The following is a 15,603-nucleotide window of genomic DNA, read 5'->3' on the forward strand; positions in this document are numbered from 1 at the left end:
CGAGTGGGCCTCTGTTGATGACCTCAACCTGAGCCTCCTTCAGCCTCTTGCTCTCAGGCAGGCCAGAACGTGGGGGAGGCCATCGGTTCCCTCCATCCCTGCATCCTGCAGAGCTCCATTATTTCCAACAGTGGTTCCTGCTTTAGCCTTGTCCAAGGCTCTCTTCTGATAACATGTTAAGTGCACCCTTTACTGTCACGAATCATGCATGGTATAAATGACTTGCACAGATGATACAAAGATGACATAGTGCTGAAAGTTAACTTAGAACACAAGGAATGAAAAATCCCTGATATCTTCCCTGGGGCGAGGCGGGGAATTCATTACTTTATAAGAGGATTTACCAGCAAATGCCTAAAACTAACAAACTCTCTTATTCAAATAACAGCCAAAGGATAAATTTTAATCACAAATCCTGAACACATTTACTGCTAAGAGATGAGGTATACCTGCACCTTTAAGGACCACATTACCTGGCCACACAGCCCACCTCCCACTGCGGTTGCTCTCCTGTCTTACCTGAAGAAGAATATTGTACCAGGATCACCTTCTTTTGCAGAATTTTCCACACCCATCACCAGAATGTTTGCTGCATCTGTGATAAAAGAGCAAAAAGCTATGTCACAAGGTGACACATGGTTTCAGGGTCACCTTCAACAAAGTGCTTGTGATCATTTCTTCACACACCATGAAGTGCTCTGCAACACAGTCACACTTTCTACTAAGGTTTCTGAAAGTATTTAACATGATAAAATGAGAAGACCACAGGAAATTACTTGAACAAAATATTCAACAACCTGTAACACTATTATTAGAGCTATTTAGAACTCATTCTTGCCCATTTTGATTCAGTAATCACTAGAAGTTGATAATTATTAAAGTCTCAGCTTCAGTATGACTATGGTTCAAGAATTTGGGAGTGGGGTGAAGGAGGGATGGATTGGGAGCCTGGGGTTAGCAGACACAAACCATTCTATAGAGAAGGAATAAAGAACAAGGTCCTACCAAATAACACAGGGAACTATGTCCAATATCCTAAGATAAACCATAATAGAAAAAGAATATAAAATGGAATCACTTCGCTCTACAGCTGAAAGTAACACACTGGAAATCAACTGTACTTCAATTTAAAAAGAATTAAACTTTTTATAAATAATTTGAAATAAAAGTTGAGGAGCAATTAACATATTCTCTTCCTTTACAATTTTATTAATAATATAGTTTTAATATTCTCAAACTGCTCAAAATTTCACTGAATTTTAAATTATATTGTAGACAGTGTGGAAAATAGAAAACACACAGAGACAAAGACACCTGCCATTTTAAAACATATCTGATTTCAAAGTCAATCATGAGAACTACCACAGCAGTCATCAGTAGCTATTAAAATATTTTAACATTTTAAATATAAATATATACGTATATATTCACCAATAAGTAGTTACTTTGTATATTATTTTAGTAGTATTTACTATATTCTATCATAAATTATAAACAACACATTAATCTATCAATTAATAAACATACTAATTAATATGCAAATTGTTGTCTAATTTCTTGGCCTAAACTTAGGATCCTAAAATCTTTAGAGTTCCTGATAGAGGAATGGAGGATTCAGGTGGAGACCAAATCCTAAACTTCGGTGCACTCACACTTCCCTGAGTACTGATACTACATCGATGGATGGAGGGCAAGGTTCACACGTACAGTGGAGAACACCACAAATGAAACAGGCAAGATTCAGGGCATGGTGTGCGAAACCAAGTCTGTGAGGCACAAGACCTCACTGCTGACAGCCTCTGCAATCAGCCAAGAAGACCCCAGGGCGAGTTTTCATCTCGGGGGCCCTGGACACAGCTGTTTTTCTAAGTCAGTTATATTTCTTTCTGCCACCAAATAGTCTGGTCAGATCATCAAGGCCAAAGAGCACCATGACATTTCAACTGTTTCTTACAGGCAGTGACTTTCAAAAATTTTCTCTGTAGCAGCGAGGTTTTTCCACCTACTATTTTTGCTACTTTGAGGTCAATTCATGAATTTTCCAAAGTGTTCCAAGTCACTTATTTTTTCATGTATTTCTCAAAGTGTTCCTCACACTACCCTACAACCCTCAGTTTAATTCTCCTTTTAAATATTGTGTTTATCTTTTAACTAATTCTGTTAGTTTAAAATATTTCTATTAATTTTATGGTTCTTCTGTAATACTAATAACTTTTAAATGTGACAGAAATGAAGTGGCATGGCCTTTGATCATCCCAAATAAGACTGATCCTATAAATAAAGCTGACTGAACCATACTGATTTTAATCTTATCTTTGTCATCTGCATAAGGAGATTTAACACCCCTTTCATGATACTGTTGTTTAAATTGAAAATGAAACCTAAACAAACATGTATTTCAGACAGTTATCATAGGAAAATTACTTTCTAATACATTTTAACATACTTGGCCCCTGGTTCAAGGAGATGTACCTCGAGGCAAGCTTGTCACTTCGACGTATCCATGGGACGTCAGATCTTGAGAGAGGCTTCCAAGATGGTACTCATCTGCGGTTGCAAACGCAGTGCATTGCATCAGGTCCTGCACCAGGGAGAGGGGCATGACATGGGTTACTAAGAGGCGCCTGACACGGCTGTCACACTACAGGGAGGAGGACTCTGTGCTGCGAAGCTGGCAGGTGAGCCTTTTCTCCAAACATCTCAAAGATTCGGACAAGGGATGCGAGAAAGACGGAGAACAAGACATTACAGGGAGGCAGATTTCAGCTCAACCTATGCAAGAACTTTCTCCTGCTAGTCAAAAAGATGAAATGGCCTAGATGAAAACGGAACCAACCCCACCGGTTGTGCTTCAAGCGCAGACTGAACAAAAGATGAGAGAGGATTAAGGGATTCTATGGGCGCCGGGATGAAATGCTATTTAAAGTCTGTCCAACCTTGAGTTTCCATGGCTCTTGCTCCCAGCAGCATTATTATTTGAGGTCATTTGGTAATCTGCCACTAGCCTTGAACAGGCAGAGATTAGTCTGTATCTACAAAGGAATTACAGATGTTTTTGCTCTGGTTAACTTCACTCTGGTTGAAAGTTCTCCAGATCTGAGAATGAGTGCAGGTTTGGAGGTGAGTGCTTTGGCTTCTGCACTAGGAGTCTCACTTGTGTGTACATGTAGGTATTTATGTTGTGTCTGTACAGTACACGCATGGCAAGCATATGGCCCAGCACACGGTGTTTTTGTCCATCTGTAGGTCACAAGCTATCATTGAGTCCTGATGTTGATTTAGTTGGCCCAATCCTGCTTAAGAAAAAAAAAAAAAAAAAGAATGAAATCGAAAATATTAGAGTTCATAATTCATAGTCAGGACTTTTATTTTATGATGTTTTCTGTCACATATATATGTAGGTATGCTGGGTCACTACATAGAATGTAAAATAAATTCCTCACCGTTGAATGTGGTCAATAAAATTCAAAAGCTACGGGTAGAGGTGCTCAGAGGTCAGGCAGAGAATTAGATTCATTAAAAAACAACAAAAGACTCAGAGTAACAAGGTTGTTGTGAAGTTTACACAAGCTGATGAGTGTCAACTGTTCAGAACCATGACGAGCACAGATGTTCAACATTTGTTACAGCCGTTACTACAGCACAGATATACACGTTTGTGTTAGTTGCTCAATTGTGTCCAGCTCTTTGCAACCTCATGGGCTATAGCCCCGTCAGGCTCCTCTTTCCATGGGATTCTCCAGGCAAGAATACTGTAGTGGGTTGCCATTGGCTTCTCTGGGGGATCTTCCTGACCCAGGGATAGAACTCGGGGCTTCTACATCGCAGGCAGATTCTTTACCGTCTGAGCCACCGGGGACATATATGCTTAAAGCATCAAAATGCAAGGGGGTTAAAAAGTCTATCAAGTAGTTTACATCTGGATTTTCATTTGTTCATAATTTTATATTTTAGTATCCACCTGTCAGAACATTAGTGAGTCTACTGTCTTTGGTACATATGGTGCTTTGGCCCAGTGTTGGTCAAAAGAGTTTTATGAGTCATTACATCAAAATTTATTCCTAAGATTTACTCATCTTGGCTCCTAATTTCTTTCCCTTTCTGTTACATTCCTAGTATGCAATTTAAGAAAAGTAGCACATACATTCCTTCCTTCCTCCTACTTTTGTTACCTAACTCCTGGCCCCTTCTCAAGAAATGACTTCACCCTGCTTTGCCTCTTCCATCTGTTCTAACGTGTGGTTTAAAAAGCACCAGAAGAATACACGGAGGACCTGAAAAACCTAAAATCAGTAAACTATCCACTCAGAAGCAAAACACTGTTCTTATTGATTTTCACTCAGTTAGGGAAAAAAAGCTGAAATTGTTGCCAAATGTGAGATATATGGATGTGGGACCCTCCAGTTGCACATATCTGATGAGCCTGATTCCCAGTCATTATAGAGGTAAGAAGGCACCGTGACAAAAACACGTGCACTCGTACGGCCAGATGAAAGCTGCTTACTGGAGTACAGACACAGGTTCTGTGCTCAAGATTTAGAACGGCGGGCACCAGCTGTTCTTTTAAGGCTCTGTGGAATTAAGAGGAGCTGGCAGGATATGAGATTAAGGTGACTGAAAGAAAGGAATCCCCCAGGTAAGAGGCCTCAGGAAAGGCCACAGCAGGCAAGCTCTACTCTGCAAAACCTGACAACTTCAGAAGGCTGCTACACAAAATCCCAGGGCAGCCAGTTGACGTCAGAGTTCCTTCTTGGGCCGCTAGAGCTGATGTGCTTAGTTTAGGCTGCAGTGGGAAGAGCAGGACGCATGAAGGAGGAGACAGGAGATAAGGAGAAGATCACCAGCTAGTCCAGGGGAGGGTCTTCCCATTACTGTACTGGAAATGGCACTGGCTGGCTGTCTCTAGCATCAGAGCCTTATGCTGTCAGCCGGGAGAACTATCCAACTTAAGAGTCACCCACATACTGTGTTCAAGGTCTCAACAAATTATCAATAATAAGGTGCCATTTGACACAACATCCAGACTTCTAGCATCTTTTGCACCTGGCAGTAACTGACCAGGGTCGAGGAGGGGGCCAGGTTCTTCGGTTGACACTGTCCCTCCCACTCCCTCCTGTCTCGCGCCTGCTTCGCCACGTTTGTTTTTGATCAGGCCCATCTGTGCTAAAAAAACAGAAGAAGAAGAAAAAAAAAAACTTACACTGTTTTACATTCTCAAAAATGGCATAAGTCAAAGCACTCAATCACTACTTCCATGAGAAAATATGTGCTGAGCTCCAAAGAGTCAGGTTATAAATTTTTAAACACAGTCTGTTTTTACTTAGTCATTCCAAGGATCTTTGCAGATTTGCTGAAGATGGTCACCTTCCCTTCTCTCGCCATCTCCTATTTAGTTTGGCTCAAAGTTCCAGCCAGTGTCACGCAGCCTATGGCTCAGCTAACATTACGTAACCTCTATGGCTCGCCACGCTACTTTCTGTATCCTCCTTAAACATCTGGGACCTGAGTCGGTTTAAGTTACGAATCTTCTATGAATAAACGATTCACAAGGTTTACCAATTTGACCTGTTAGACCTATCTTTGGGGAGTTTTATTTCCTTTGCTTTTTGATTTCAAGACTGTATTTAAATCCATTTGGTAAAGGGAAACAGTATGTGTCATCTCCACGTTAACCCCCCCATCATTTAAAGATGTTTTTACTCTGCCAGAAGTTTTCACTTTCAGACATGTCTTTTTCTGGATTTTTTAAAATAATAAACCATTCTTTTTTGGGCATCAAATACAAATATTAATATATAGCGAACTTCAGGTTCTAGGATGGGGATCAACAACTTGTTCTTAAATAAATGTGTCAAACCAACCTAAAATTGTTCTTGGATTTATGACTTATATTTAAGCCTTTCTATTTTAAAATGTTAAACAAAAACCAAACCAAAGCCAAGAAAACCACTGTGTGTGTAGTGTTTCATTCTTCTGGTCACAGAAAACATATTCCAGCAGATGGGGCTAGAAATTTATATATGATTCTTGTTTTAGAATATCACACACTCTGACGGAATACTTTTCTTGAAAAAGAAAGTTTATTTTTATTCACGTTCTTTTACTGAAAAAAAATTAAGGTTTTTTTCTTTGGTAATCTTACTTCTATGTTACTAGGGGGTAAAAAATGTACGTTTTCCTGTTATATACAGATTATAGGTGATCGCTTTGCAGCCTTCTGGCTAAGATCATGTACAGATTACAGGTCAAAGTTATAAAACAGATATATTTTACATTACTACTATAAAGCCTCTTATGGCCTTCTCTGGTGGCTCAGACGGTAAAGAATCTGCCTGCAACGCGGGAGACCTGATTCCGATCCCTGGGTTGGGAAGATCCCCTGGAGGAGGGCATGGCAACCCCCTCCAGTATCCTTGCCTGGAGAATCCCCATGGACAGAGGAGCCTGGCGGGCCACAGTCCATAGCCTTGCAAAGAGTCAGACATACCTGAGCAACTAAGCACAGCACAGCACAGTATAAGGCTTCAGCTTTTAAGCTTTTTGACTACAACCCATGGTGAGTTGTACAACCCAAAGAAGCCCTTTCACATACACACCATACACAGGCACCCACACCAATAACTGACACGAACACATCACAGAACGGCATGTACCTTGATCGTGAGTGACGCATTGATTCTATTTCATTACACAAGCAAACCGAAGTGGGGAAAAACAACTACTAACCACCCACTAGTTAATCTCACAACACTCTGTGGTGCTAGCCTGAAGCCACCACTGGCCAGCATCCATGCCGCTCAGGGAGGCCCTCATCCTCAGGCATCGTCCTCCTCCAAGACAGGACAGACCACCCAGGAGCACTGTCCCTGTCATGATAAATGATGAGCCAATGGGATGTAGGCTGACTATCTCAACAGGGCAGGATCTCTGCAAATGGGACCAGGTGAAGCGCTGACTCCGACATAGAAGGTAAGTAAGTAGGCTCATGCAGTCCGTTTCAGGTGCTTGCGTGCGGCCGCGGGTAGAGGGTGAGTTCAGGTACACGCATGGGGAACGAGACAAAGCGTGTCTCTTTCTGGTACAAAGTAGAGTCCTTTCCTGACTCAGTGCAGAGTGGAGGTAAGGGCTCCGCCACCACAGGGGACTGGCCAGCCCCGTGATGCCCACGAGGAAATGGAGGGGCCCACTACTCGGGGCAGACAAATACTCGGGGCAGACAAAAGCTAGTCTTCGACCTATGGTTTATGTTCACCTTTAAGATCATTAGAAAATAATGCTCCAAAATCACAGTCCCTCAGATCACTTCAGAAAACCTCTTAGAAAAGATTTTCTATTATTTTCCTGTGCTTCCAGAGAAACAACATACTCTTTCTGTTTTTGCAAAACTCAAACTGAAGTCACAGCTACTACATTATGTAACATGTCCTACATCAGGACCCAGGAAACAAATGATGCCTTAAATTTGGTGATGGAAAAAAAGTTATTTCTTGCAAGACATTCTTATGTTTTTCTTTTTCTCTTGTTAGACAACATGAAATGTACAACCCAGGAGGATTCCTGCTTTTTCCTTAATCACTGGGCTTCTCAAAACTAAACATTCAACTGGATTATGCATATCAGGTATCTGATAATATCTCTTTCTCTGTTTATGTCAGCTGCTTGCTCTGTTTTAAATGTAATGCTTCTATTACCTCAATGGAAGCACTAAATTTTGAAAATCTACTTCAAATCCTTTCCTGGAAGCAGAAAAAAAAAAATTCTAAAGAAAAATAAAAAACAGAATTTAGGAAAATTGCTTTCAAGTCCATGGACAACCCAAAGAAATCATGTCTCTTTGATAATTTACAACCAACAACTATTAAAAAAAAAAAAAAAAAGTGACATCTCTGACTCTGTCAGACTTTCTTTCATTAGACACTTGATCCTGCTCTGGGTTGCCAGATATAACAAAAGAAAAAAGGGACTTGATCCTCCGTTTTCGATCTGCTATAATTCAGGTTTCTACACTTAATTTTCTTTCAGTTACTTAAATGCTAAATTTCCCAGATGATCACATAGCGAAACAATGTAATTAAAAACTCAAGAGCTACAAAGAAAAGGGTGAGAGTAGAATGAATCCCAAACTCCCACCCTTTATATTCTGGGTTTGAAAGAAACAAAACAATAATGTAAACAAAGCTAGAATCCAAATAAAAATCATTTACCAGCTCTGGTGGCTCAGATGGTAAAGAAGCTACCTGCAATGTAGGACACCAGGTTCGATCCCTGGGTCAGGAAGATCCCATGTCAAAGGGAATGGCAACCCACTCCAGTATCCTTGCCTGGGCTAGCCTATGGACAGAGGAGCCTGGCGAGCTATAGTCCTCGGAGTCACGAAGAGTCAGACATGACTCAGTGACTAACACTAATCAGCCCCTAACTTTACAACCTGAGGATATGACAAGAAGGCCTGTACACATTTTTAAAGGAAGTCAACCTCACAGTAAAAAAAAACACACAAACACACACACAAAAACCCACCAAATTAAATGCTCAGGGTCTACTTCTCAAAATCAAAATTTTAACCTGTTTTGACCCTAACCTGTTTTCTGATAGATTCAGAATGTCTCATTAAATTTTAAATATTTGACACTCCTATTTTTAATGTTGATGATACAGACATCTAAGATTCCTTTGCTTCTCTTCCATCCTTTTCAGTTTAATAAACATTTATTAAGTATCAGGCATAGTTTTAAGTATCATGCAAGATACACATGTTAATGAAGGGCTTGATCTTCACCTTAAATATTTACCATTTAGTGGGGAAAAGCATATTGTAGAGAAATTCCCATAAACCTCATAACAGGGACCCCCTTCAACCTTCAAAGGATAAAAAAGCAAAGACCTTGACTCTGCTTTTTCAATTCTAACTTGCCACGTCCTTTGCCACCTGCTCCCACGCAGTCATCATCAGCTTAGAAGTGCTTACCTGTCTACACAGTTAACTTAAAATTTTTTTCTTAAACTTAATATAGAATTTCTATAGTTTGAGTTTTTTTAAGTGGGGGCTTTTTTTTGTGTGTGTGTGTGTCTGACTCTTTGACACCCCATGGACTGTAGCTCACCAGGCTCCTCTGTCCATGGGATTCTCCAGGCAAGAATACTGGAGTGGGTTGCCATTTCCTTCTCCATAAGTGGGGGCTTTTTAACAGCACTATTCCTAAAGTGAACTTAATACTAATCTTTTCCAAAATTTCCTTAGGCCACTAACTAATCCTTTTATAAACTACATTTTTATATTTAATTGCCTCTATTTTGCCTTTATACATATGGTGAGTGCGTGCTCAGCTGCTCAGTCACATCCAACTCTTTGTGACCCCATGGACTGTAGCCTGACAGGTTTCTCGGTCCATGGGATTTGCCAGGCAAGAATGCTGGAGTGGGCTGCCATTTCCTCCTCCAAGAATTGTCCCAACCCAGGGATCAAACCCGTGTCGCCTGCATTGGCAGGTGGGTTCTTCACCACTGAGCCACCTGGGAAGCCCTTTATATCTACCACTAATTCCTCTAATTACGATGCTGATTCCTTTTGGAGGTAACAGGTTGTGCTGCTGCTGCTGCTGCTGCTAAGTCACTTCAGTCATGTCTGACTCTGTGTGACCCCACAGACGGAAGCCCACCGGGTTCCCCCGTCCCTGGGATTCTCCAGGCAAGAACACTGGAGTGGGTTGCCATTTCCTTTTCCAATGCATGAAAGTGAAAAGTAAAAGTAAAGTCACTCAGTCATATCCAACTCTTAGCGACCTCATGGACTGCAACCTACCAGGCTTCTCTGTCCATGGGATTTTCCAGGCAAGAGTACTGGAGTGGGGTGCCATCGCCTTCTCCAACAGGTTGTACTACTAAGCTTCAAAGACCCTGAAAGCAGCATTGAGCAGGTGCTCTCCTATGCTGGCAGGGAGGCCAAGCTGGGACACACAGGGGTTCAGGGAGATCATCAGAGAACAGAGGCGCTACCACCACCCATGTTTTTACCTCGTTCACAGGCAGAACTGGAAGATTGGTCCTAGACGGCTGCCTGGTCCTCGAAGCTTTCAGTGGTCTCTTGATTTGTGGAAAGTCTTGTTTAGAAACTGTTTCCGTGGACACAGATGAGGAATGTCTCTTTAATATTTTTATAAACCACTTAGAACCTAGCAGATTTGGTTTGTGAGTCACTTTCCTGTGAGTACTGACAGAGTTCCTGGTTGGAAGGTAAGCTTTTCCATCTTGGCAACACGCAGTGTTGAATGGAGGGAGTACATTTGTATTTGATATTTTCTGGTTCATCCGCAGGATCTGAGACTTATTCAAACCACCAGTTGCTGCATCAGGAAAGAACAAATCCAAGTTCTGATTTCTTGTCAGGGCTGTGCGTGCTGCAGTCTCAAATTCCTTAAGTGGTTTTAACATTTGATGAATAAGTCTTTGGCACTGACATGCTTTTGACAAAATATGGCGAGATCCAGCCAGGGCTCTGAGAAGTCTGGCTGACATTACCATAACCCAAGCTAAAAGACAAGAATTCAAAGTTCAAGTTGAGAAAAAAAAAAAACTTAAAATAATACATACAAGATGAATGGATATAGAAGTTGTGGTATATATACACAATGGACTATTACTCAGCCATAAAAAGGCATTTGAATCAGTTCTAATGAGGCGGATCAACCTAGAGCCTATTATACAGAGTGAAGTAAGTCAGAAAGAGAAAGATAAATATCATATACTAACATATATATATGGAATCTAGGAAGATGGTACTAATGAATTTATTTGCAGGGCAGCAATGGAGAAGGCAATGGCACCCCACTCCAGTACTCTTGCTTGGCAAATCCCATGGACGGAAGAGCCTGGTAGGCTGCAGTCCATGGGGTCACTAAGAGTCGGACACGACTGAGCGACTTCCCTTTCACTTTTCACTTTCATGCATTGGAGAAGGAAATGACAACCCACTCCAGTGTTCTTGCCTGGAGAATCCCAGGGACGGGGGAGCCTGGTGGGCTGCCGTCTATGGGGTCACACAGAGTTGGACACGACTGAAGTGACTTAGCAGCAGCAGCAATGGAGAAAGAGACATAGAGAACAGATCTATGGACATGGGGGGAGGGGAGGCGAGAGAGGGTGAGATGTGTGGAGAGAGTAACGCGGAAACTTACATTACCATATGTGAAATAGAAAGCCAATGGGAATTTGCTGTATGACTCAGGAAACTCAAACAGGGGCTGTGTATCAACCTAGAGGGGTGGGATGGGGCGGGAGGTGGGAGTGAGGTTCAAGACGGAGGGGACATATGTACATCTACGGTTGATTCATGTTGATGTTTGACAGAAAACAACAAAATTCTGTAAAGCAATTATCCTTCAATTAAAAAATAAATTAATTAAAAAAACACATATAGTGTTTTCCTGGGTAACAGGTATATTTCTGTAAAACAATTTGCAAAACAGATACATCTTACTGAAGTGTGTTGTTGTTAGTCACTCAGTCGTGTCCGACTCTTTGTGACCCCAAGGACTATAGCCTGCCAGGCTCCTCTGTCCATGGGATTCTCCAGGCAAGAATATTGGAGTGGGTTGCCATTTCCTTCTCCAACTGAAGCCTACTGAAAGGTTAAAAAAAAAAATTTTAATGTTTCCATCACCTGTAGTCAACTTCTGGCCTTCTTTCTGGAGGGTTACAAGGACATGAAAAGGACCTCAAAAAACAAAACAAAACAAAACAAAACAGTAATGAGGATCTCTTCATTTACTTCACTAGCATATCAACTATTTAAAATGAAATTAGTACTTCTAAACCCCTTTATTCAAAATGTATTCAGGGACTTTCCTAGCTGTCCAGTGGTTAAGACTGCCCTGCCACTGCAGAAGGTGTGGGTTTGATTGCTGGTCAGGGAACTAAGATCCCCAATGCCAAGGCCAAAAAAAAGTATTCAGCCTTTACAATAAGATAAGCAATGAGCTGGGACCAGAGATACACCCATGGAAGACTAGGGTTCCTACCATCAAGCTAATGGTCTCCTGAAGGAGACAGGCGTGTGCAAACGCCTCATTATAACTGAGTGGAGCAGCCCTAGGCCCCACCAAAGAACTACAATAGAAGGCTCCTAAGTCTACATGAAGAGTCAGGAAAGGCTCCCAGAAAGATTCAAGCTGATTCTTGAAGGGGAACATGCTTTTCAGGGTGGGGCTGGGCATGGCAGTAGGACTAAAGGTTGTGAGACACACACACACACACCCAATAGAAATACTGTACGTAAATAATCTCCCCTCTTATTTACAGTTTAAAACATCTGTTCTTTAAAAGTAAGCCTGGAGGGACTTCCCTGGCCATCCAGTGGTTAAGACTCCACACTTCAGTGGAAAGGGGCACAGGTTGGATCCCTAGTTGGGGAACTAAGATCCCTTAGCAGGCAAAAAAAACAAAGTAAGCTTGTAGTAGTCTATGGGGCCACACAGAGTCTGACAGACTGAAGTGACTTAGCATCAGCAGTGGTAGGAAATCAATAACAATTGTTTAACAAAGTAACATGCTAGGGGCTGGAAATACAGATACATAACAACAATCTCAGTACTCAGCATCTAGTGGGGGAAACGGTAAACTGTGATGAGTACATAACAGAGTTACGTATCAATTGCTCTCAGGTGCAGAGAAAGGAACCTCTGGCTGTGGGTGGATGGGGCTTATCAGAGGTGACATTTGAACTGGGTTTCAAAAGGGCAGAGGGATCAACAAGTTACCACCCTCCACCCCCACCAGGTACACAGTTCATTTGACAACGTGCAGCTTCTGCCTCCCCGAAGCGGCTGGATCCTGAGTACTGATGCTAACGAGCTTCCACCACCAGGGAGAAGGCAGAGCTTTTCACGAGAGACGCACGCAGTCAGATACACATCTAAGAAACATATCTGCGGTGAAAATGTAGAGGAGGAACTGACAGAGACTAAGACATTGCTTCCTGAGTACTTGGTACCCAGCAAATCCTCTGCTCCACCTCACAACAATCCCGTGAGGTACTTCACAGGGGAAACGGGGGCTTACTGGGGCGGACTGCTTATAGTCAGCCATAGAGCTGGAAGCAAGTCCCTGGCCTTTCCAATTCCAAAGGAGACACTGAAATCACCGCATATGTGTTATCTCCCTTTAAAAGGATGAGGACAAGGATGAGTCCCTGTGATATTTGGGAGGCAGAACCTGCAGCTTTTAAAATATCTTCAAAAAAGCAGTTTTATCACCTGTCTTCATTGCTTCTTCTCTGATATCCCTGAACCCGCTCCAATCAGGCTTTCATTCCTAACACTTCACCAAAACCCATTTGTCAAGGCCAGCAATGACCTCTGCATCAGACTTCTCAGCCTTCGTTTTCCCTCACTGACCAGCAACATGGGATACAGCGGACCACTCCACCCCCTACCTCACTCGCCACTTTTCATCCTCGCTGGGTGCACCTCTGTCTCTCCTGCTGGTTTCCCATTCCAAGAATGTAACACACCAAAGCTCAGAATTTGGGCCACATTTCCTCTCCATTCCCAGCTCCCATTGATCTCCTCCAATCTCACAGTTTGATATAGTTACCTACACACTGATAAATAGCAAATATTTATCCCTAAACTACTCTGACAAGCATGAAAACTGTAACAGGCTCAAAACTGAGCTTCTGAAACCTTCCTGCAAATCCTACTCTTCCCACAGTCTCCCCAGACTCGTGAAGCAGCAAATACATCCTATATTTGCTAAGGCCCCTCACCTGCAGGCCACCTGGGTGCTTCTCTTCCTTCTCCATACCCAGTCCGGCAGCAAGTCCCACTGGGTTGGCTCTGACCGGTCCTCAACAACCCGGCCACCACCCTGGTCCACGCTGCTGTTTTGCTCAGGGATTACTGTCACAACATCCACACTGGGTTCCCAGCTTCTGTTCTTCACATTCTTCTGAATATTGCAACCAAATTTACTAATTTACAAAGTCAGATTCTCTCTTCCCTCTTTGTAAAGTTTAATGATGGCCTCACACTTCACTTGAAATAAAAGCCAAAGACCTTAACGTGGACTGCATGGTCCTCCCTTCTCTGGCCTTTACCACGACTCTAATGTCTCCTACAGCTTTTTCCCCCTCACTCCTTTTGCTCCAGTCACTCTGGCATCTGGATCTGTGCACTTATTACCTTACACTCTTCTCCCAGGTGTCTGTAAACCTATTTATTCCCTCACATCCTTCAGACCTCTGCTCAAATGCCTCCTAGGCAGTGACATCTTCCTGGACCACTTCATTCAAAATGCACACCAGAGACTTCCCTGGTGGTCCAGTGATTAAGAATCCATCTTGCAATACAGAACACTTGGGTTTGATTCCTGATAAGGGAACTAAGATCCCACATGCTGCAGGGAAAAGAAGTTGAGGAGCCCAAACAAAGACCCAGCATAGGCAAAAAGAACCATTAAAAAAGAAGAAGAAGAAGAAAAAAAAAGACAGCAGCACTAGCTTTTTCCACTTTCTATCTCTCCACTGCATTTAACATCATTTACCAATACTTCGTGTTCTTACTTTATTAACTCACACAAGTTATGAACTGAGTTCCTGCCATGTGCCAGACATTGTTCTACTTGCTAACACAGCTGAAAATAAAATAGACAAAAATCCCTGTCTTTTGAAACTTACATCACAGTGGGGATGACAGATAATATATGCGGTAAACCACCATTATATAAATAGTCACAATGCTATAATATATAGTCTTGATGTTACAAAATATACAGTAAGTAGTCACAATGCTATAACGGGAAGAAACAGAAGAGGAAAGGAGATTTTTGTCTCTCTCTCCTGTGGCATATAAGCTCCTTGAGGATAGAGTTGCCTTCTGTTCAGCTGTGTCTACTGTGACCAGCGTGCCCAGCACACAATACGTATTCAACTCATATTTTCTGAATGAAATATTCAGAAACATGCATCCCTAAATATGCAATTTCTTGGATGCATTTCCTACTTCTAAGAACACACCAACTAAGAAAACTGTATCAACTAGGCTACAATTCAATGGCTAAGAGGCGCTAATCTGGGAGCATGCCTTCCAATTCCTTAAGCTGCTCAAAACGATCTTTGCAGTTACCGCTGTGCACTGGCTCAAAAAAAAGATTCATATGTGTTATGGATGGAATGCTTTTTACTTCCAACTAAGTCGACCAAAGATCACCGTAACAGGCAGGGGACCTCCGCGGTCCCGGTGAAACATGTGACCCAAGACATTCAGGGCGGCGGGCAGCAAAGGCGGGCAGCAAAGGCGGGCACCAATGTGCAGGACCATACAAGCTCGGAGAACAAGGCAGTGCACTAACCTCTCGGCTGGACGAGAAGAGGGATGCGCAGGGCGCGCGAGCTTCCGCGGCCCGGCCGCAGACAAGAGACCGAGCAGCAGCCGCAGCCCGGCGCGCTCCCCGCAGCCAGTCCCAATCCCGACCGGTGTACCAGCAAGCGCCCGGCACTGCGCAGGCGCACAGGGATCCTGGCCCCAGCGGAGCGTGAGTCGCCCTGTCCACGTGACCGCAGGACCACGTGACCCGTGCCGCCGCGACCCGAGCCGCTCCCTGGTCTCT

At 42.8% G+C, this 15,603-nt stretch overlaps 1 protein-coding gene across 6 annotated transcripts in view; it reads right to left on the reverse strand.

Annotated features, from left to right (window-relative positions):
• Positions 1-15,595, reverse strand: part of RMND1 (required for meiotic nuclear division 1 homolog (S. cerevisiae)) — a 35,980-nt gene extending 20,385 nt beyond the window's left edge. Inside the window, exons 1-5 of one of the 6 annotated variants that reach the window (XM_010840826.1) lie at positions 15,346-15,595; positions 11,660-11,713; positions 10,015-10,529; positions 2,473-2,581; positions 520-595 (exon numbers count right to left, since the gene is read on the reverse strand). In XM_010840826.1, the coding sequence (XP_010839128.1) occupies positions 520-595; positions 2,473-2,581; positions 10,015-10,521 (692 nt within the window). In that variant the 5' untranslated portion in view covers positions 10,522-10,529; positions 11,660-11,713; positions 15,346-15,595. The remainder of the gene's footprint in view (positions 1-519; positions 596-2,472; positions 2,582-10,014; positions 10,530-11,659; positions 11,714-15,345) is intronic. The other 5 variants (XM_010840828.1, XM_010840829.1, XM_010840827.1 and 2 more) reach the window with 5 other exon arrangements.
• Positions 15,596-15,603: the final 8 nt, after the last annotated feature.

Source organism: Bison bison, unplaced genomic scaffold (assembly GCF_000754665.1).
Source record: "Bison bison bison isolate TAMUID 2011002044 unplaced genomic scaffold, Bison_UMD1.0 scf7180017864148, whole genome shotgun sequence".
Taxonomy (NCBI): Eukaryota; Metazoa; Chordata; class Mammalia; order Artiodactyla; family Bovidae; genus Bison; species Bison bison.